Raw genomic sequence first — 23824 nt, forward strand, 5'->3', positions numbered from 1 at the left:
TACCCAGCATGAAGACTGCTAATGGTAAAGAGCTTTGTTTATAACACGGGAGTATATGGGGACTGACTCACTGCTGGAGCCTCTAGTGGACATTAGAGGAGCTGCAGTGTTTAGCGCTTCTGCTATGACTTCATTGTTCAGCCCTGAACATTACCACTTCATGAGACGTCATCCACATTAAACTGTCAGACGTGGTTTACTCTGTCGTTTAGGTCTTGATGATCTTCTCTGATGGACTCAATGAAAACATCATGACCCTACAGCGGGAATCAACGCTGCTGCGAGAGTCTGGTAAAAACATGCATTTACTAAGATCACTTCATTCCTAACTTTGCTTCTGGTTTTCTCATTGTGTCATCTTTATTGACATCCCCATGCACTTTGATCTGATGTTAGCACACAAATTATTCAGTTATTATATTAAATGTATGGGCTAGTGTCCCATGTATGTCCTAAAACATAAAAACGCATGCTTTAATTTTAATTCTGGGCTACGAGGAAGTCCCGTGGAGCAGAATAAACGGAAGCACAAGAACTTTCCTAAACAACCAGGAAAAAGTGGTTTGTGTAGAATGACAGAGAGCTGAAAGAACTGAATATAATACTAGTGCAACCCCTCGGCCTCTGAGGAGACACACCTAAGATATCAATTTCCTACGTCGTCTTGTTCTCAAGTTATTACATCCGCAAGATCTTCATCAGACTTACTGTGGCTCTCAGGCCACTGAGATTCAAACTAATCAAAGATTTTAATAGAAGCAGCTATGATATCAATTTGAAGCTCGAGCTGTAGCGTTCACATCAATGCCTTTTACAGCTGAGGGGTAAGAAGCACTTGGATCACCATCAGACTGGATCCATCTAATCTACGAGGAGAAGTTACTAAATATTTCTAGACCTAATCAGTTTGCTTGATTCAGATCCAGTGGAAATGTACGTGCACTGTGTTTGTGAAGCCACGCCGTTCCAGTCTGTTGTCCTGTCTGCAGGAGTCAGCGCCCTGCTGGCCGTGGCTCTCAGGGGCACTAACCACACTCAGCTACAGAAGGTGGAGTTTGGCCGCGGATTCGGGTACACCGATAAGCTCATAATCAGCATGCTGAGCATCGGCAGCACCATATTCCAACAGATTGTAAGTCAGTCCCATTGCTCATGAGTGCGTTTCTACCTTTTCTAAATGACAAATAAAGCAAGTTTTAATCTTTAGTCTGAGTAAAAAGGAGCCACGTTCATGTTATTCATATAATGTAAAAAATGTGAGTGAATTTTATTCAGAATAACCAGTAAAGGAGTCATGAGGTGAGATAAGAGGACCCAAGCGCAAAACATGCGGGTAGGTTGAAAGAAAAGTCACGTAAGCAACAAAGAAATCAAAGGGACAATAATCCCATCAGCCATTCAGGAGGAGGCTGACGGGAGGATTGTGATTGGACCAGTTCCACGTTTCCATTTTTCCTGCTGACATAATCGTTCCTCTTAAAGTTTATAGCGAGTAATATTTTGATGAGTCCTGATTCTCTGAAGACAAAACGTTCAGTAACTGACGTTTGCCTCTTAAAGATCTTCACAAAGATCGTGCATTGTTCATGTATGTCCTTCGCCCCCTCGTCTGACTGCAGAGCACCGTGATAGCCCGGGAATGCTGCGGAGTGATGTGCAAATGTTGGGGAGACAAAGGCCCCCGTGGTCTTCCAGGCCCACGAGGGGCAAAGGTGAGTGTGAAACCCCAACTTTACACCAGGAATGTTTCACTATAGAACACAGAGAACATATCTCACGTTTCAACTGCAAAAATTCATCATTGCATGAAACTGAGCAGCAGGCCAGAGGTCTGGACTGCAGGCGTGCTGATGCAACAGATGCATTCTGCGCTTTAGCATCATCCCACTCAAACATGAAAAACACGTCTGCACGGAGCAGCTGCTGCTCTGATACCTGTGTAGATACCTGTGTATAGCTTTCAGCACTGACGGAGCCTGTCCAGATGTGCCAGCTCCACAGGGCGGATGCTCCCTCTCCCACAGACCCATCCACACAGTCCGGACTGTGTGGATGGGTCTGACCTGAGATCAGTTTCCACTGTGCCTCAGTCCATTTTAAACGAGCTCCTCTCTGCACGATGGAGCTTTAACCTGTTCATGTGGACGGCAGCCGGAGCTGCTCTGGTGTCCATGACACAATCACTTTTAATCTCGTGCTTCCCGATTGTCTAAATATCATAAACTCTAATAACTAAAATATCATTTTAATATATCACGTTACTGACCAGCTGCCACTTAATCTAATTAGTTGTGAAATGTGTCCTGAAGGCTTTTCCAGCCCTTTGCTTTCTTTCTGATGGTTCTGCTTGCTTTATAAACAGGGTGAGGAGGGACAGCGGGGTCATCCGGGTTTCCCGGGAGAAGAAGGAGTCAGTGTAAGTGCTTCTTCTTCATCCCACCACGAGCTCTTTCCGCTGTAAATGAGACACTCGCACAATCTACATTTTCAGATTTTCAATGTAAAAATTTCCAGATTGTTTTATTTTATTCAGTTATTTGTACATAATGTTCTCTGCTTTTGCACAGTCGAGCAGCGCGTCAGCACACGTTTCACTGCGTGTTGTACTCGTATAACTATGCATGTGACAAATAAAGGATCTTGAACCTGATTAAAAAACTTCAAACCTGAATTCATTTCCATTAAAAAATTTGCTTTTAATTATTTATTTTGAATTTTCTAGTTTGTAGTTTGTGTTCTTCTTGTTAAAGTTTAAAATTCTTGTTAAAGTTCTTTTTTCCTACAATTGCCAGCTGCTTGCTCCTGTTTATGGGGGCTACCTAAAAGCAGTTGGCAATTACATTTTACTTAAATGCAAATGTATTATTGAGATAATATTCATATAACCTGATAACTGAAAGATGGACCTACAGGACGAAGCAGACAGAGGGCTCGAACCAGGTGCGCTGACTTGGCTTTTGTGTTGCAGGGCGAGCGCGGTCCTCCTGGACTTCCTGGACTTCAGGGGATCCAGGGCTGTCCTGGAAGCAGAGGACAGAAGGTACGCGATGTGTCATACCTCTGAGAGGAGCACTGCTGGAGTCTGATCATTACTCCATCACATGGAGAAAATGACGCTGCAGTCGAACAGACGAGTTCATGGAGATGTTTTTCATGTCAGACTGTGTGACGACGGATTTTTAGCATTAACTTTTGTTCTTATCATGAAAAACAAGAGATAAGATAAGATAAAACTTTATTAATCCCTCGGGTGGGTTCCTCTGGGAAATTCGGTTTCCAAAAAAGCACAGCACCGACAGAAGTTACAGAGTTACAGAATATTATATATATATATATATATATATATATATATATATATATATATATATATATATATATTAGGGGTGCAACGATACACAAAATTCACGGTTCGGTTCGGTTCGATACTTTGGTGTCACGGTTCGATATTTTTTCGATACAAAAAAAATGTTCATGCCTTTTTAATTTGTCATTTATTAAAATTATAAATATATATTTTAACTCAAAAGTACAGTTTTTAAATTTAACCCTAACCCTTGTGCGTGTTTTTTATTTTGACAGCGAATGCGCACCTGCGGACCACTTATGTGCAGCCCTGGTTATTTAGCTCGTCATATTGCAGCCACAGAAATTCTTTTGTCCATGAAACCATAAAGCTGCACTTTCTTTTTGCCTTATAGTCTCATTTGTCATAACTTCTCCGTTTTGTGGTAAGCTTTTCTTTGGCTGTCACTTCTTCACCCTGACCTGTCTTATTTGGCTCAGCAGAACTAAAATATATATCCTGCTGCTTTTACACACGCACTCACATAAGCTCAGCGATTCTCTGCGCGATCAACCTCTCACATGTTTAAGCTTGCTGCGGGAGATTTCACTTGTCATGTTTGCATAGTAAGCTAACGATTAATAAGACGATGTCAGAGGAATTGGTGCACAAATTATCATCACTCACAGATCAGTGCTGTCGCTCTCTATACACAGTTCACACGATTGCAAAGTGAAAGCAAAAAAACAAGCGCAAATTCAAACTCGACTTCAATATGTCACATATTGACAGTGGCTCACCGATGCCAATGACATAATTACCCAGCTACATTTCTGAAAGAATGCAAAAGCATTGACATATATTTTTCCTACAATAGCCCGACGGGCAGGGCAGAGATAGATTTTGGTAGCCCGACTGAAAAAATCGCTAGCTCCGGGACGTCGGGCTAGCGATATTGCGAGCCCTGTATCTGATTGAGGAATCACTCATCTTTGGAAAAGAGAGTTTATTACAGAGAAATGGCTCTTTCCAAAATAAAAGCTATACTATCCGCTTCTTCTGGGCTATATTCTCAGCAGCATAAGGAGAATCATGTGCTAACAGCTGTCTAAATGACTCGGCTAAAGTTAGTAGCATGCTTGTTGTTTTTGTCTTTGCACTAGGATGATGTCGGCGTAAATGTGCAGTCATATTTGTTGTGTTCCCACTAGTGCTTTCAGGTTAATCTTGTTGAAATGACCTTAACGCCACAACACGGCAAATCTCCGTTAACGAGCTACCGCCGATCGCTCCGTGCATGGGACAAGACGGCAAACACGTTAACGAGCTAACTGCGCTAACACACTAGTTCACACCAATGTAATTGAGCATTGCATGGCACATCCAACATACTGTTTTACTTTAGTCCATGACTCGCTTACCTTCAGGGTCATACGTCACATGAAAACCAAAATAATTCCAAACGCCAGATCTGAATGTTGCAAGTAGAGCTTAACTTCTGTCTCGCTAGCTTGCCCTGCGCTCTTCCTTCTGACTATGCTGTCTGTGTTGAGCGCTCAGTGGATCTGCGCTCGACAGTGCAGCCTAGGCGGAGTAGTCGAACGCAGATTCACTGAGCGCTCAACACAGACAGCATCGTCAGAAGGAAAGTTGATAAAATAAATTACAAATGTTGTATTGTTCGATACATATGCGTACCGAACCGAAAGCACTGTATCGAACGGTTCAATATCGATACGAATATCGTTGCACCCCTAATATATATATATATATATATATATATAAAAACACCCAGCACGCCCCTGTGGGCGGTTTATCCTTCAAGCTCGGGTCCTCTACCAGAGGCCTGGGAGCTTGAGGGTCCTGCGCAGTATCTTAGCTGTTCCCAGGACTGCGCTCTTCTGGACAGAGATCTCCGATGTTATTCCCGGGATCTGCTGGAGCCACTCGCCTAGCTTGGGAGTCACTGCACCTAGTGCTCCGATTACCACGGGGACCACCGTTACCTTCACCCTCCACATCCTCTCGAGCTCTTCTCTGAGCCCTTGGTATTTCTCCAGCTTCTCGTGTTCCTTCTTCCTGATGTTGCTGTCATTCGGAACCGCTACATCGATCACTACGGCCGTCTTCTTCTGCTTGTCTACCACCACTATGTCCTCTGATATGAATTGCACATTTCAAGTATTGAGGTCTATTGCACCGTTGACTATTAACAAAGGTATTGCACAGTGAAGTGAAGAGGAACTACAGCTTAGTTGTTCCCCCCTCCTTTGTCCACCTGTCTCCCCTCGCTCTCCCCTCCAGAGAGGAGTTAAACAGTCTGATGGTGTGTGGGACAAAGGAGTTTTAAGTCTGTTGGTTCTTGTCTTGGGGAGAAGCAACCTGTCACTGAACAGACTCCTCTGGTTGTTAATGGCCGTGTGCAGAGGATGCCCAGCATTGTCCATAATGTCCAGCAGTTTCTTTAGTGTCCTTTTCTCTGCCACTGTCACCAGAGTGTCCAGCTTCATGCCGACCACAGAGCCAGCCTTCCTGATCAGTTTCTCCAGCCTGGATGAGTCCTTCTTTGCTGTGCTGCTCTCCCAGCACACCACAGCATAGAAAAGTACTCCAGCAACCACTGACTGGTAAAACATCCTCAGGAGCTTCCTGCAGATGTTAAAAGACCTCAGCCTCCTGAGGAAGTACAGTCGGCTTTGGGCTTTTTTATACAGGTGCTCTGTGTTGCATGACCAGTCCAGTTTATTGTCCACCCACAGCCCGAGGTACTTGTACTTGTTGACCACCTCCACCTCCTCCCCCTCTATCTGAACCGGCAGTGGACCTTCTCTGGACCTCCTGAAGTCCACAACCAGTTCCTTAGTCTTTGAGGTGTTGAGTTGCAGGTGGTTTGTGTGACTCCATGTGACAAAGTTCCTCACCAGACTTCTGTACTCCTCTTCCTGATCATCCATGATACACCCCATGATGGCTGTGTCATCTGCAAACTTCTGAATGTGGCATAATTCAGAGTTGTAGCAGAAGTCAGAGGTGTACAGGGTGAAGAGCAGAGGGGACAGCACAGTTCCCTGTGGTGCTCCTGTGCTGCTGACCACAGTGTCAGACGTGATGTCCTTCAGCCTGACAAGTTTGTTTATAGTTTGTTATAAATATATCACACAAATATTAAATATATCAGACGTTTAATCGAATCCAAATAACTGAAAGATTCCTGTGAAGCCGGGCTGAAAAAGTCAAACATGAGCGCTTTAACCATTAAATCTGCTGTTTGTATCTGCAGGGCTACCGAGGCCTCTCAGGCAACAAGGTGAGTGACCGAGGTCTGCTGACACTGCTGCATTTACTGGAGAAGTGACAGTTTATCATAGATTGAGCAGTGAGACGTAACAGCTGATTCTACTCCAACGCTGCAGGGGGACGACGGAGAGGATGGACTGAACGCCATCGATGGAGAGCAGGTATGAACATCTGTGACTGAGGCCTTCTGATCAGTGACGCGTTGCTAACACCGTTACTTTTTCACTAACTAGTAATCTAACTAATAATTATTTCTATTGTTAAAACAAGAAAATTACTTTTTTTCAACACACAAACAGTTGAAGCTGTCTTCAGCTTCCCGGGAGCTGCGGGGGGGGGCTGATGAGGTGGCTCTTCTGTCTTGAAGCCAGAGGGGGGTTTGGTTTCGCTGATGTATAAATCCTGGCACAGCGCGCACTCCGTTACTCTGTGTCGGGCACCTGCAGGCCAGTGGACACACTGGTTTGAGTCAAGGAGGCCCTGGAGTGGCTAACATTAGCCTCAGCTAATGTTAGCTAATGTAGCTAATGACTAACATCAGCTAACATTAGCTAATGTAGCTAATGGCTAACATCAGCTAATGTTAGCTAATGTAGCTAATGACTAACATCAGCTAATGTTAGCCACTAACATTAGCCTCAGCTAATGTTAGCCGCTAACATTAGCTGAGGCTAATGTTAGCCACTAACATTAGCTGAGGCTAATATTGTAATGATTTTTCTCCTCTTTGTGAAACAGAATGTAGCCTGACAAACATCTGGGCTGAGGACAATGTCCCACTGCTGACTGAGGCCTTTGTTCCTTAGTGATGTGTTAACACACACCTGAACACAGCTGTGACAGACATGCTGACACCTGCTGATGAGCAGTGAATTTATCATCACCTGGCTCCTGCTGTTCAATATAATCATTTGAATGCAACTGTGGATTAAATTATACATATAAGTTTAAATTAGATAAATGAATTATTACATATGAAAATTATTCTTTATATTAACGTTCACACATGCTGTATTATCCTAGTGATTTACAAATCATGGTAGGAGAGTATGATGGTTTATGTCACGTGACTGTGGAAGAAGGAGAGATGACGCGTTCTTCTGGTTTTGTTTGCAGGGAGAGACGGGACTCGGTGGACTGAAAGCAGACCGAGGACCTCCGGGAAACCCAGTAAACAAAAACCACTCAAAGTTTCTTTGCTTCGTGCTGCATCAGCTCTGATCGTTGTTACCTAATGAAACGATTGATCCATTTTACTGTTATTGTTTCTGTTTTCGTTTTTTTAAATGTGTTTTGACTTCAGCTCGTAAAAATGAAGCTGTGAGCTGTTGACCTCTGACCTCTGGGTAGGTTGATTGACAGGCTGAAATATCATCTTTAGGGCATCCCGGGAACAGGAGGCGAGAAGGGGCTGAAAGGACAGAAGGGACTGAGAGGAGACCCGGTGAGTTTCGGTGCTTTCATTTCAGAAAGGTCGGCAGTCACATGAACTTTTTTTCCTAATTATTTAATATGTGGGAGGAGGAGGGGGACGAGGAAGAGGAGGAGGCAGGTCAAGTTCAGGTCAATCAGACTGCTAAAGCAAAATAAACCTTTCATATTTCAGGTGTTTTGTTTTTACAAAGAAAACCTGTTTCAGCAGCCTGAATATGAACAATGTCCTGAAATAATGACTCTTTAGTTTCTGCACATATTTTTATGATACAAAGATTATGGTGAAGATATTTGATCGTGTAGTTTGTCTGTGCCCGTCTGATCTTTCTAACAAATACAAATAAGCTGGGATTTATCGAGAGCTTTTCCAGCCTGGTGTGATCACACACTACATTCACTCATAAAACACTTTATTTACAACAATAATCCACAAACGTCGTGCTGCCATAAAAACCCATCACAGAACTCTGCATGTCGATGTTTTCTCAGGATGTTTTTGTGTGTTTAAACGTTTAAATGTCACTAATGTCAGTTAAAACTAGGGCTGTTCGATGTAACGATATATATCGGATGACGATATAAAAACGTCTATCGTTTCATTTACGCTATCGTTTGTTTCGTGGTGTCGCACAATAAAGTGTTTACGGCAACATTTTTTCATGGTTTTGATCACTGCAGTGGCTATATTCATTTCTTAAAGTTCTGTCTTACTCTTATATTTAATATAACCACACTACGGACGGACAAGCGCCTGTTTTTATCCGTTGTCGTTTGCAACAACGACGGTAAAACCTTCACGTGTCCGCTTGTTTATGTTCCACATTAACCTTTCACAATAAAGCTCAAGATCCTGTTGAGACTTTTCAAAATAAACTGAATCGCGTGAAAGAGCAGATTATTTACGGATGAGAAGCAAAAAAGAGCCGCCAGGTGCTAAAAAATAAACCTCAGACTCAAACGTTAGAACAGGCTTTTCCCCGCAGCACGCCGTGTAATAAATACTCACAAAGAAAACGGCGGCTGTTACAGCTTATGTCTAAAATGTGTCGTTTCATGCATCGGTTAAAACACTCGACGCGCAGCTGGAAACACTTCACGCAGGTCGAGCTGCCCGAGATTCACAGACTTTACATAAATGTTACATTTTTGTGATTTATATCGTTATCGGACGATAGACGTCTTATATCGGGATATGAGATTGTGGTCATATCGCACAGCCCTAGTTAAAACTGTAATATCGGCTCTTTCTTCTGTCGGAAAACCCGACAGCTGATCGCAGCTGGGAAACAGCTGGAAGCTCCACTTCAAGAACCGAACACTGTTTTTGTCTGACAGGGCACCCCGGGTGTCGACAACAACAGACCAGGACCCAAAGGAGACCCCGGCAGCCCAGGGAGACCAGTAAGACACGTCCACATCTTTATGTAAAAGCTGAACGTTAGCCGCCATGATGCCACTAGTTTACCGTAAATTATCTACAGAGACTAAAGCTGATTTTCTTATCAGGCTGTAAACGTTTTTAATATGGACTGCCTCTAAAAGAGCACTTGAATGCTCAAAGCACTTTGTACAACATGCCTCATTCACCCATTCACACAAGCACTTTTTCACTCTCTAACATTCACCCTCTGACGATGCATCAGGGAGCAGCTCGGGTTAGTATGTTGCCCAAACCTCCAGTTAGTAGATGACCTGATCTACCTCCTGATCTACAGCCAACACGAGTGTCTATGGAGACTGACTCACTGCTGCCTCTTCTGGGCATCAGAGGAACTGTGCGTTTTTGATACTAAAGTATTTGTTGGGTTTCAGGGGATGCAGAGCCTGTTGTTCACTGAGGATAGGTTTCCAGTCTGTCCCAGAGAGCCACACAGTCATTCACACTCATACTCACACTTCATACCTTCAGAATCACAAGTTAACCTAACGAGCATGCCTTCGGACTGTGGAAGTGAGCTGGAGGACGCGGGGCGAGCGTGTGACACCCTGTCACTTTCTTTTCAGAAGAGAGGATGCCATTGGATCAGACAGTCAGTTCTGTTCTTAGCTGACAGGAGTGCGTGGTGTGGTCTTCTGCTGCAGTACACATCTGCTTCAAGTTTAATGTGTTGTGGATTTAGAGACGTTTCCTCTGACCTCTGACATCAGTGAGGTCGTTTCTCTCAGAGATCTGCTGTTAACGCTGCATGTTGTCTTTTCAGAGCTTCCTCTGTAAATGATTGTGTGCAAAGTCCCGACAGATCAGCAGAATAGTCAGACCAACCCGTCCTGTACCAACAACCATGCCACATATACACCTATATGCATTCATTCGGTGCCACGTGATTGGCTGATCAGATATGTGGCCAGTGATTGAACATGAATGTGAAGCCAATACAGAAGCATCCTAACCTGGTCGGCAGGGGGCGAGTCCTCTGGTCTGATTGGATAGAAGTCTATGACAAAAGGAGCGCACTACTCACCCCGACGCTGAACACTCTTTGGTGGATTTATGGTTCCAGTTGCTAATTTAAAGTGTTTCTGAATAAAATGTGATTAATTTTACTTTTAACTCAATAAGCCCACCTGATGTACATCACAAATGAGTGAAGACTATATGAGCTGGTCCTGAGTAGCTCACTCAGGATACAACGACCAAAATGTTGAAATTACCAACCAGTGACTGACACCATGCAGCCCTGACCTTCTCTGGTGTACGGTCTGAGGAAAGCCAGGCCAAATGGTCACAATATATAATTATAATATTTTGACCAAAGTATATAATTCTGTGGATGGACGGGCAGAAGGACAGATGGCTGGATGCAGTTATCAGAATGTTTTTTAATCCACAGGGTGATCCTGGTCCAGACGGGTACGGGGGGGACAGTGGACTAGATGGAAACCCGGTGAGATTTCTCAGAAAAATCGTTCTTCTGTTTCTCTCTAAGAGAAGCTGTTTTCATGAAGAGCAGTGATCCTCATACAGAGACTCGGGTAGGAAGGTGCTGCTCTGTGCTGCAGAAAGACTTCAGCATGATGATGGTGACATTTTTTTCTTGTGCAGGGTCGTAATGGAAGAAGAGGTCCCAGTGGTGAGAAGGTAGAAGATGATATGAAGCAGCATCAGGATTATACCGTATATCTGTGACTGTACACAGACGTCTGACTCTGTTTGCAGGGGTCACCTGGTGAGAAAGGAAATCGAGGCCCTCCCGGTATCCCAGGTGCTGCTGGGCCACAGGTGAGAGTCCGGTTCTGTCGTGACGGTCTGCTTTGTGATTGGACGCACGGCAGGTTGACCTTAATTGTGAGACCGAACATATTTAACTCAGAAAAGACGCGACTGCCTCTGCTGTAGTTTAACCCCTCCTCCCCGCACTCAGCCTTCCTCTCACATCGCTGCTCTTACTATGAATGTTGTGGGAACGCTGACGGTCATTCAGAGTGGGAACACCCTCTGGTCAAGTCCTCAGTTCTGATAAAACGAGTGATCAAACATGCAGCCAGAATTATGCCAGAAGCTTATCGACAGCTACCAAGAGCGTCTGTGAAGAACTTTGAGACATTTAGCCAAATATTAGTATGTTTGTTTATATTTGAGCCTGTGTGGATTAGAGAAAATCCATTTGGTGCACGCTAGTGCTGGGCCATATCATACCGTTCACGGTAACACCGGTATGATGTTGGGCAATGATAAGAAAATGAAATATGGCGATAGAATATGGGTAAAACGCGCATGCGCAGTGCCTTTGTTTACATACTCACATGCCTGAGTGCTGAAGATATCTACCTATTCTGAACCATGGTAACAGGGTTCTGGCTGATCGGAGCAGGCTTGGCCCTGACTTATCGAAGAATTAAGAAAGCGTAACCAGCTGTTCAAACCCCCCAAGGCTGCCCGCTGGGATTGAAACGATGGGAGAGGTTTGTGTATTGTATGTACGGTCGGCAAGGTCTGTCATCTCGGTTGTGGGCAAAAGACCTGCAACTGACAAATAAAGGCTATCTCATCTCATCATCTCATCTCAATTTGTCTAGTGTCAATTATATCGTCAGTTATATCGCTATTGCAAATTTTCAAATGTATATCGTGATAAGTATTTTTGGTCATATCGCCCTGCTCTAATGCACACTCTCTACGATCGTTGCACACTGGAAAAGGTTTAAAGAAATCATTAAAAATCCAAAATGACCTGAAATTCATGCCCGTGATGAACATCTGACCACAACTGTATGTAACCGCTACGCATCATGTTCAAGTCGCTGGGCCTGTAAAGGGATCTCCACTGCGTTGTAAGACCCCTCGATATGTTGGAACTAATAAGCTGTTTCAAATATTGAAGTCTCAACTGTTCAAGAGCCGTGATTCAGAGCCAGGCTAACAGAGTTTACAGCTGAGGCAGTAAACTATAAATGTTCTCCCGCAGGCTGCATCTGGCTGAATTTAGCATTAAATTCCTGAAGGATCATTGACAGTAACTGTACACATTATTCCTTAGAAGTTTGGTTTTAGTTGAATAGGCAGAAATCCCCACAGGGCTCGAGAGGTTCCAGTTTAGTCTGTGTTTTTGCATCACTCCGGTTACACATTGGCTTTCGCTCAGCTGGATTTGGCAGATTTGTGCTGGATTTGGCCCATGGACAGACTTCCAGAGAAATTCAGTGGAACTATTCATGAATTTCTTTTTTCTCTGTCAAACCACAAAGCCAGATAGGATGCAGTTGCAGCTCTGCTTGGTATTAGTTAGCAACTTAAGAAAAGCTGTTTCTCATTTAGTGGAGTATATTTGTGAACACATGTTGTATAACAGTCTCATGGGCAGTGTTCACGTCGACAGAAAGTCTGTGATATTCTCCGTCTGCACATTCAGGCCGCCGTACGTTCATGTGATGAGCTAAAGCATTAGGAGGTATCACACAGACACAAATAAGCTCACTGTTGATCTGAAATGTGGCCAACGTCAGATCGTACTTCCCCAAAACATGACTGCACTGATCCACACCGTGACTGTTTTCTCAAAGCAACATATGAAATCCTGCGGTCTTTAAGACGAGAGCGGCTGTGACGATGTGTGAATGTCCTGCTGTCCTGCTGTCACGCTAACACAGTGTTTCTGTTTCTTATGTTCTCTTTGCTATTGTTTAGTTTCCTCGTTCTTCCAAGTGTAATCATTTGTACTTCTTGTTGGTTTAGTTTGTTCCCTCCCTGGTTAGTCTGTCACGTCTCTCGTATAAGTTCTGTCTCTGGGTTTCATTCATCTGTTTTCCTTCCTCCCACCTCATTATGTTTGATCTCTCCCCCATTCCCCGTGTGTTTCCACCGTTTTCCTTTGCCCATTGTTGCATCGTCCCATATTGCTGCGAGTGTCCCCCTTTTCCTTGCTCTTAGTTGCTTGTTCCTCACTTTCTCAGTTGTCTAGTTTCACGTCTGAGTTACGTTTTTTTGTATTTGGTGTTTTGCCTGCCTTAGTTAATTCTTTTGAGTTTTGAGTCCTGCGTTGGCTCCTCCCTCTTCCTGGCACACAGTGCTCAAATGACACCAACCAAATTCTTAAGGCAGGTGTTCCACGCCATTTGGTCAGGGACACACAAAATTATTCCAGGTGAATTACTTAGCCTCAGGCCCTGGTGACTGAAAAACATCCGGTCTTTCCATAAGCTGTGTCCCAAAACCTAGGCCGCATCCTTCGGAGGCCGCATCCTTCGGAGGCCGCATCTTTCGGGTTGTCACACAGCTGAATAACCATCAAACAGAAACTGATTAAATAGACGTGTGAGATGATAGAGAATTGACTCCAGTATCCTGTTATATATACATAGACTCCCGGCATCTGTACTAGGATGTACTTCATGCATGACGTCATGAAGTTTGACCGTAGAAAGGATTCTGGCAGGCGCATGCAGACAACCACACGCTGTCTGATCAGATTGCACTGATTTGCTATGTTTGTCATAGCTCTGTAATTATTGTTTGATGGAATGTTTTCCAGGACTGACATCCTAGCGCCCTTGTTTTTTCTTGTTCTTTTAATTTCCTAATTTTATTATTATTTTTCAACACTTCTTTGTTTTAGAAGCAATACAAATAAAGTGTAGTGACATATATATTATTATCAGCGTACACTACAGATGACTACTAGTGTACAGCTATGCAGACTATCCATCAGTCATCATTGATTGGAAGAGCAGAGGTGTAAATAATCACCAGTTATCAAACTGTGATGACCCTGCAGGGCCCTGCTGGGGACAATGGGGAACCTGGACCCAAAGGAACACCTGGTTTTCCAGGAAATCAGGTGCGTTCATCAACTAGGCTGTATTCATGCATCACTGACCAACGAGTTCAATTATGATGTACTGATTGTGTTTTTCTAATGAAGCATGTGTCTGATTAAAGGGAGTTTTGCATGAGGAAAAATACCAACATTGCTTTTTTTTATTATTATTATTGCTTTAAAGGTCTTAGACATTTAAAGACTTTAGAAGTATTTCCAGTGGCTGCAACATAAAGAGTGTTCAGTGTTTGCATGATGTGAATAGAGTGAACAGTGGCAGCTCTGCTCCTCCCACAGGGTGAACATGGATCTGTTGGAGAACCAGGGCTACCTGGACGTCCTGGCCCTAATGGGCAGAAGGTGGGTGACATCGCTTCCTTTCTTTGCATTCAGGAAAGCTTTTAACCAGAATACCCATGTAGCCCGCGGCTAGAAGTCAAAACCCAACCCTTATCCAACTACAAGCTTTAATGGCCCCAATGAGATTTTGTGTCACAGTCTGGTTGAAGCAAACTGTGTGAATGTGAATAGATAATAGTGGAAACAGACTTAATATTAGCTGAAAGCGAGCTGTTTATTGTAGGCTGGTAAACAGTAGTGATGGGCAGATGAAGCTTCATGAAGCACTGAAGCTTGGTTCACTCCAGCGCAAAGCGTCTTGAAGCTTCATTTGCTCTAGTAGGACACCTACTGGACGTAAAAATATTAGTTGGCATGAATTTGAAGAGTGTGGCCTTTTGCACACAGCCTGTAAATGTCAACAACAAAAGGAGTGTGTAAAACATGTATATTGTAGTGATGCAGTATACTGTGTATATTTATACTGGCAGTATGGAAAATGATTATTTGGAAATGCTTAAAATGGAAATGATCATTTCCTGTGAGGTGAGGTGTGGTTGGGGTGTGGACAGCGGTTGTGGTTTTGTAACGTTGAGGTATGGACAGCTACACACTGAGGCCTCAGTCCTGCCCATATTTTATTCTGTAAAAACTAAATTTTCACTGCTTTTATAACCTTTAGTGGGGAGAACATAGCTAAGATTTAATGATTTAACAAATCTTTTGAATCCTTTGTCCTCCACAATGCTAAATGGCTGGGAGTCCTCAATCACCATGCTGACCAGGTCTTCATCTATTGGAGATTGTTCTCCTGAGGAAAGACAATAAAGACAAAGCACAAATATAAATATCACACACGTAACTTATAACAGCTGTATAATATTGTTATATCATTTAGTAACATTACTGCATGCTATATTATCATAGCATTTGATGGCTCACCTGGTCTTGCTCCATAATCGGTGTTCCCCTTATTCTCATGCACAGCTCTGTAGTGCCTAAGCATGGATGAGGTGTTGTTGTTATATCCCAGCTCCCTGGCACATAGCAAACACTTCACCTTGTACAAAAGTCAAGCCGCTTAACATAAATTGTATTGCACCATCAGTATTATGAAAATACATCTTCTGTAGAAATTTACATACCTTGTTGGGAGGAATAAGATCAAAATGTTCCCACACAGGGGAGGACATCCTCCTCTTCTTAGCTGGCTCCATTCTCTCCTGACTTTCTCTCCCCACGCTCATAAACCTCCAAACTGTCTCCAAACTCTCACTAACCGCAACTCTCCATCAAACACCCACATTTTGAATGAAGTCTGAGGGGTTTATATCGAAGTTCGAACCACTTCATGAACCAGTCACGTGGTACAGCCGGGCAGCGAGGCTTCAGACGTCATCATTTTCAGCTCCTCCCATAAATGAAGCAAGCCTCGATACGCGCATCGCGGAAACGCCCCCTCAATTACTCGACACAAGCTTCGAAGCCTCGATACAGAACGTCACATCACTAGTAAACAGCACAAAAACAAAAGGCAAAGGAGAAACTAACAATAACCTAAACTGGGTGAGCTAAATATAAAAACACTAGAACAAGGACCTAGAAACCTGAAGACCTGACATGAATCCATAAACCTAGAGGCATGGAAACAAAGCAGACGATTGGACGAGGAATGAGTGGAAACACACACTAAATACACACAGGAGGTGATGAAGCGGAAACACATGGGGAAACAGCTGATTACAATGAACACAATGACGGCACAGGGGAAGTGAAACTAAACACAATGAACATGGGACACCAGACCTCTTCAAAATAAAACAGGAAACATAATGACACGCAGACATGAAACACGTGAAGGCTGAGGGAGACTTAAACACACGGGGTGAAGACACCAGGGGACTGTAATAAACAATAAAGTGTAAAAGCAACCTCAGTATAACAGAAATGAACTTAGATAACCTGATGAACTTAAACATAAACCATAAACATCCAAATGTATAAAAACTCAAAAGCGCTGCGTCAAATGGCCCAGGATCGTGGCCATAAACCACAGCAGCAGTTTAAACGTTTAAAATGTGAATAAAACTGGATTCAGCCTGTAAATAATGTACTTTTTATTTATAAATGGAAAGATATTTTGGCAGGGTTTTGTTGGATGGGGGTGTAAATTCTGATGGAGAAATGTCCATGGTTGTTATTTAAGGGCCAACCAGGAGAACCAGGTGTGAAGGGTGCTCTGGGACCACCAGGACCCAGAGGAATGCCGGTAGGATCCCGAACATGAGCTGAGCTTGTGTATATCTGTAATTCAATGCATTTATCTCATGCATGACTTTCTCTGTGTTCAGGGTCTGGATGGTCGTGACGGGTTTGGACCTGAAGGACCGAAAGGTTCAAAGGTAGAGCTGAACCTTAATTTGACATCAACCAACAAAAACTGAATGAATTCTGTTTTCATCAACAATGAAAAGCAGTAAGAAGAACGCCACATGATTTTAGTTTCAGCTATTCGTTTGATGGAGGAGAAGATGTTCTGGTTCTCTCAGGATACACCGTGGTTTGTGTCACTGGTGACCCGCACCCAAGCTCTGTGCTGGCACAATCCAAAATTTATGTTCCCTCCCAAGTTTTCATAAGAACCTGAAGAACCTCAGTTTTACCAGGATTCAGAAAAAGGAACGTTCGTCCATTTTTCACTGGCGGTGGTGAAGTGATTGAGGTCTGGGAGGCTGTTGAGATTTGGGGGCTTAGTGGAAAAATACAGCTTAGTATCATCTGCATAGGCATGGGGATGTCTTTGGTGCTGTTCAGCTGGACAATGATGTGGGTAAAACAAATTTACACATGTGGCCGAACATTTTAGAAAGTCTTTGTTGTCTTAATCGTGAAATCGTTGCTTCGTCCTTTCTCTGTACAGGGAGATGCTGGTTTTCCTGGTTACCCTGGTTTACCGGTGAGTCCTTCCATTTTCCACACACTAAAACTTTGATGCCACCATGTGGTTCAGCCAAAGTAAGCTAGAAGTATGTTGGACTCTGTGGTGATTGAGACACGGCATTTTGTCTTCAGGGCGACGACGGTGCGAAGGGACCGAAAGGATATCCAGGATCCAAGGGGAACCGGGGTCGTGGGGTAAGAAAGGTTTCTTTGATGTCACGTCACTGAGACGTTGGCTTTTTGCTTCTTCTGTGATTTATGTGTGACCCATACAGGGGAACTCAGGCATGCCAGGAAAACCAGGTGAGCCTGGAGCTGACGGATATCCAGGACACAAAGTACGTTTAAACTGCATCTTCACCTGCCTACCTTCACTCTCATTAGCACGTCTAATAATTCTTTGAATGATGTTATCTTCTAAGCAAATCTTCCAATAAGAAAAAGCTCATTTAGTTTTTAAATTAAATTAGACAGAGGACATATTAAAAGATGGAGCTGCCAGGCAGGATGAAAAGAGAAAGACCTCATAGAGGTTTCATGGATGTATTTGGCGAGATCATGCAGAGGGTTGCTGTGACAGAGCAGGATGGTATCTGAGCTGGAGGCAGATGGCTGTGAGCACGTCCTGATTACTGATGGACGATTTCAGTTCAAAAAGCTGGTAATGACACAGCATCACAAATTGCTGGGATCACTGTCCATAGGAACAGACATCACACAAGATCCATCCATGGCAGACTCCAGCAGTAACGCTGCATCCTGTTCCGTTGTCAGGGAGGGACCACATCAAAGTAAAACCGGCACCATGTAAAGGAAGCGGGTCATCACCCTGTGGAAGCCACAGATAAAAGTCACATTTGATTATCTCCCAAATAAACTTACAATAATCTCTGTTTTTCCTCCATCCAGGGCCCGAAAGGTCCTCCTGGGAGCAGAAGCCTGCCTGTAAGTCCACCTTTAAATCGCTTCACCTGCTTAAAATAAATATGTTGTTACAAAGAACATTTTCTGTCGTCTCAGGAATGCGAACTGATCAACAAAATCAGGGACAACTGTGGTAAGTGTCATCGCTTTAAACACGTTTGCAAAACAATGATCAGCTGTTTGTTTATGAGTTTTTATGTAGAGGATGGAAACTAAAACGAACGTTTGTGGAAACAAACTGCAGAGTACGAGCGCTGTGATAAGTGAATGTGTTTCTGCTTCACACAGCTTGTTCACACGGTACGTACGTCTCCTCTTAGTGAGAACAAACATGGTGAGTACAGCACAAAGACTTTGTCCACAGATGCCGACGGACTGAGATCATCGGGACATATTTGCACCTTTTTATCTGAAACTGTCTCCAACTGCTTGGTGGATTTTACTGAGTAGCAGAAGTCATTTGTAACTTGTAACTAGTCGTCTTTGAGTATCTGTTAATCGGCCTGAGCGTGTTTCCAACACCTCGGTCGTTTCACTTCAGCTCTTCCTGACGTTACCTCCTCCAGGTGAGTCACACTGTCCGGCCTACCCCACCGAGCTGGTGTTCGGCTTGGACATGTCTGACGACGTGACTCCGACGGCCCTCGAGAGGCAGCGCTTCGCCCTCCTCCACCTGCTGGAGGACTTGAGCATCGCTGAGAGCAACTGTCCACAAGGCGCTCGCGTGGCTGTGGTTGGATACAGCGCCTACACCAAGTACCTGATCCGCTTCCAGGACCACCATCACAAGACTGCGCTGATAGAAGCTGTGAAGAACATCGCCCCAGAGAAGACGTCCAACAAACGCCAGCTGGGCGCTGCCATGCGCTTTGTGGGTCAGCACATCTTCAAACGAGTGCGAGCTGGGTTCATGGTGAGGAAGGTGGCCGTCTTTTTCACCAATGGAGCGTCTCAGGACAACACTGACATTCTTGCTGCCATTATGGAGTACCGGGCTCTGAACATCGTCCCAGCAATCATCTCCCTGAGGAACGTTCCCGCGATTAATCAGGCGATGGAGGTGAGTTTGATTTAGCCTCCATCAGGTCCATGGTGAACATGCTAAAATTAGACGATACATTACAAATGAATTCTCAAACATGTTTCACAGTTTTTCTGTTATTGGAAAAAAATGTTGTTGATGAACCTGAACACTTTAAACTGCACCATCATGCACAAAATCATCTTTCATTTAGTCTGACTTAAAACCTGACTGAGACCATCTGGGGATGGGAACCAAAAAACGTTTTGATTCCTGGGAATCGTGTGGCTGCACTCTCTCGACGATCAGCTGGTTACAGTTCACGCGTCAGAGGAGGAAAATAGCGATGCAGCCTAATGCATGGACATTTATTTTTATTGTACAAAAGACAAATGGAAAAGAGGAGAAGTGCGTCCGGGACAGAAACAGCTGCGTGATGTTGCTGATGCTGCCCAGACAGACTTTACCTTCCACAGGTAACAAACAGCAGTCGGGCTGCAGCCTCCCTGTCTACCTGCTCACGTTTCTAAAGTAGAATCAGTCTTTGCTTCGTGTTCTGCTAAGAGAAAGATCTCAGAGATGTGAGTCCTCATTAGGGATTTGCTTTGGTGCAGCCTGAGGTTCATGTTACTAAACTGTGGTTGTGAGACAGCTTTTTTTAATGTAACAGGTAGTGAAGCAAATTACTTTTTCCCAGGAGCCATTAAGTAGCAAACTGCGTTACCTTTAAGAAAAGCGTTCTGGTGTCTTGTTAATCATTTTATCTCGACTCTGGACTCTGTAGAAAGAATAGAGCCTGGCATCTGAAGTGCATGACTCCCTGGGGTAGCTCAAACACACAGCTTTGATCAGAAAACTCATAAACTGGACATTATTTTATACAACCGACAAGGATTCAGGGTCACCCCAACTATCAGTTTCTTCTTTAGTCTGAAGTACTGAAGTAATAATCTGTAACCAAATATTATGTCGTGTTTGTTATAACAAATGAGAACTGGTTATTAACAGTTTTTTAAAATGAATTCAAACTGTGTCTTTGGTTGGTTAATAAGCTGAAGTGCTGCCACTCCTCCTCCTCGGCCTGTGCGATGAGGAGTCTGGCTGTGACTCAGTGGGTCAGGATAACTCAGTATGTTGATACCAGCATGGACTAGCGTAGATGAAAAGGTTAATAAATGAAATGGGAGCTGCTGTTACGATTGAGGTGGAGGACTCACACGCAGGACTCTGATGCACACCGAGTGTATATACAAAAAGGTGAGCGGTCAGGGCTCCAGGGAAATCCAGGGGCAGAGTACTCATTCCTCTTCAGGCAATCCACACACGCGACCAGCCTCTCTCTCCAACACTCACCACACAGGAAACAGTCCAGGGAGTCTGTACACAGGGAAACGTACTGAAGGTTTCTGTTTGAGGCTACACTTCCTCCTCGTAGTCACCAAACTGGCCTGATTTCCCACTTTGGACACAGTCAACCAGGCCAACAGTACCTTTGCAAAGCACCACAGGGCCTGGCTGGCTCTGTGGGGAGCCAGGCCTCCAGAGCTACAACCAGGCGACCAGGTGCTAAAGGAGGCAAAGGAATAATTGGACAACCGACAAAGTGAGCAGAAAAGAGCCAGCTTCTCAGACAGTTACTGCTGATGTTGCTGCTCTTTAGACAACTGAACAAGCACCACTGATGTGGTGCACCAGGAGCAGGAAGTGATGCAATAATGCAGCGAGCGTGCCACCCTATCTGTCCACAAAACCTACCATGCCTCTCAGTGTGAACATACAGGAGTGTGGAGTCGATATCGTAATATCTGGTTTGGATGAAGATGGGACTTCATAAATCAGTAAGCACTGTTACAGCAACAACGCCATGAGATTATCGGAGTGTTTGCCTTGGATTAAAAAACATTTGGCTCTTGATGCTACGGTCAGGGTGTCCCCGTTTCCCTTTTAGACCTTACAGTGTGATGACTTCTGGAGGGTTCCACGGTTTCATCATCCCCCTTTTAAACTCTTTGCTCTCACTTGAGCCAATACATCTGGGACCTTCTCAGCACATGATGTGAGGGCCTTTTTCCCAGCCTGTTTGGCCTGCAAACACAAAGTCGTTCCAGCTCATTGTGCACTTAGTCTCCCTGTGCGGCTCCAGTTACGTTTACAGTGTGTAGCCAGAAGTTAGTGTACAACAGGAAGAAACAGCTGTGGTGCCTGAAGCCTTCTCTCATGGCTGTCAGTTATAAAGCACATACAAGACATATGGACCGAAGAGGGAAAGTTTAATAAAACATCATTTTCTTTAAGCTGCTTGTCGTCTGCCCTCAGTCGTTGAGGAATTCTGTTTGTCATGAAAGAGCGAAGCGGTCGGTAACGGTAGCTGCTGTCTCCTCTCAGGCTGACGACACAGGAAACTCCATCTTCACGGTGCTGAGGAGGCCACAGGAGCTGGCTGATGAGCTGAGGAGGGTCAAGAGCTGTGCCATCTGTTACGGTAACGACTGATGCTCATACCTCATCTGCACTGCACACTTTTTTAGTTCGAGTTAGATGAGCTGTGTGGGATCAAAGTGAATATGAGGAAGCTTGACTTTACAGTCCTCTTAAAAATGTAAATCGCCACATCTCACTGCTCTCAGGACGTACGGCTACTTTTATTGATGCCATTATCGGCTCTGCAGCAGGTGACTGTGATAGTAGGTAGGGGTGGGACTTTATTTTGGTGGGCACAGCATGCGGCCAATCGCAAGCAAAGACAGACTGGGATCATACCGATATGTGACAGAAGTAAGGGGGCCGACACTCCAAGGCAGCAAGTGTAGCTTCAGGCCGAGTGCACAGAGAGAAACACAGGGATGAGACCGCAGAGCTGAGTGCAGAGTTTTTAAAGCTGGCCTGGTTTTATTTTCAGCCATTTTTCCACGATGGAGAACAAAACGTTTCAACTTGTCCAGGCCTTAAACGTGATGCGTGTTCTCCCCTGCGAGTCTCACAGCCCTGAATGTGCACTTGAAGCCATTTTTGATTCTAACTTGTTGGATCTGCTGCTCACCGCAAACAAGCTGATGCAGTTTTACGACTTTCCCTGCTGATTAAAACCTCCCTGAGTCATTAAGCAATAACAAATGAAAGGTTTTTATACGACTGCAGTTAAAAACAAAACTTCCAGAACTTTTTCTGTAATTTCACACATTTCTTTCTTTGTTCATCGTGTAGAAAAACAGTTAAATATTTAACTTCTGTACACTGACAGAGACTTTGGTTGATACATAACTTTATGCCTTTAGGTGTCTAATCCTTCCCTGGATGAAAAACAGTTACACAATATCAGACTTTTTTGTTTCAGTTTTGGTAATACATGAGAAAAATCACTTTTTACAATGAAGTGTTTTTTGTCAGACTATAAATACACGAGCAGCGTATGTGGATGAATAAAGGTGTTTTCAGTGGCTGCTGCTGTCTCTGCAGACCCCTGCAGGCGTGCAGAGGAGTGCGCCTTCATCCAGGAACCAGTGCTGCCTCAGCAGGCGGATGTGGACCTGGTCATGGTGCTGGACAGCTCCAGGGAGATCCAGGCCGATGAATATGCCGGTGCCCGGCAGCTGCTGAGCTCTGTGGCGGAGCAGCTGGCCGTGAGTCCACAGCCCCGCCGAGCCGGCCCCCAGGCCCGAGTAGCTCTGGTCCAACAGAGCACCAAGGTGGAGTTCGGCCTGCAGACCTACCAGAACGCTGGAGACATGAAGACGTACATGATCCAGAACATGCAGCGGCAGGGCGGCTCTTTGGCGCTGGGACAGATGCTGGACTACACCCTGAGGGAGGTGCTGCTGAAGGCCGGCCAGTCGCGCAGCAAGAGGGCCGTCCTGACTGTGGTGGGCACCAAGACGGCCTACAGAGACCAGGCCAAGCTGCGCTACATCTCCCAGAAGGCCAAGTGTGAGGGGGTGGCGCTGTTTGTGGTGGCGGTGGGTGATCGTTACAACCGGACGGAGGTGGAGGAGCTGGCCAGCGTGCCGATACAGCAGCACCTGATCAGACTCGACAGGCTGAAGGCCGACGAGCAGGGCTACGCCCAGCGCTTCATCAGGGTCTTCCTCTCCGCCCTCAACAGTAAGAGCACGCTCAGATCTCCCTGTCGTCTGTAACCAGACACACTGACGGGCTGTTCGGGTTTATTTCAGAGGGACTCAACACTTATCCTCCACTCCCATTTAAACTGACCTGCAGCCAGCTGTCAGAGCCAGGCGACACTCTGGACACTAACAGGTAACACTTTCCACAGACTCACACTGAGCCGCAGCTTCCACAGACTCACACAGCTTTGTCATCAACAACACATCTGTG

General features: G+C 44.7%; 1 protein-coding gene across 2 annotated transcripts in view; it reads left to right on the forward strand.

The window, feature by feature from the left end:
* Positions 1–23824, forward strand: part of LOC120732982 (collagen alpha-6(VI) chain-like) — a 62208-nt gene that overhangs the window by 33133 nt on the left and 5251 nt on the right. For both annotated transcript variants that reach the window (XM_040030930.1, XM_040030931.1), the window contains exons 11-37: positions 213–291; positions 990–1132; positions 1620–1712; positions 2363–2416; positions 2969–3040; positions 6564–6590; positions 6697–6741; positions 7697–7750; positions 7962–8024; positions 9350–9415; positions 10846–10899; positions 11058–11093; positions 11172–11234; positions 14227–14289; positions 14566–14628; positions 16814–16876; positions 16959–17009; positions 17528–17563; positions 17680–17742; positions 17823–17885; positions 18457–18492; positions 18568–18604; positions 18760–18771; positions 19038–19531; positions 21878–21974; positions 22949–23590; positions 23662–23746. In XM_040030930.1, the coding sequence (XP_039886864.1) occupies positions 213–291; positions 990–1132; positions 1620–1712; positions 2363–2416; positions 2969–3040; positions 6564–6590; positions 6697–6741; positions 7697–7750; positions 7962–8024; positions 9350–9415; positions 10846–10899; positions 11058–11093; positions 11172–11234; positions 14227–14289; positions 14566–14628; positions 16814–16876; positions 16959–17009; positions 17528–17563; positions 17680–17742; positions 17823–17885; positions 18457–18492; positions 18568–18604; positions 18760–18771; positions 19038–19531; positions 21878–21974; positions 22949–23590; positions 23662–23746 (2654 nt within the window). The remainder of the gene's footprint in view (positions 1–212; positions 292–989; positions 1133–1619; positions 1713–2362; positions 2417–2968; positions 3041–6563; positions 6591–6696; positions 6742–7696; positions 7751–7961; positions 8025–9349; positions 9416–10845; positions 10900–11057; positions 11094–11171; positions 11235–14226; positions 14290–14565; positions 14629–16813; positions 16877–16958; positions 17010–17527; positions 17564–17679; positions 17743–17822; positions 17886–18456; positions 18493–18567; positions 18605–18759; positions 18772–19037; positions 19532–21877; positions 21975–22948; positions 23591–23661; positions 23747–23824) is intronic.

Source organism: Simochromis diagramma, unplaced genomic scaffold, assembly GCF_900408965.1.
Source record: "Simochromis diagramma unplaced genomic scaffold, fSimDia1.1 OVJJ01000361.1, whole genome shotgun sequence".
In the NCBI taxonomy this organism is placed as follows: domain Eukaryota; kingdom Metazoa; phylum Chordata; class Actinopteri; order Cichliformes; family Cichlidae; genus Simochromis; species Simochromis diagramma.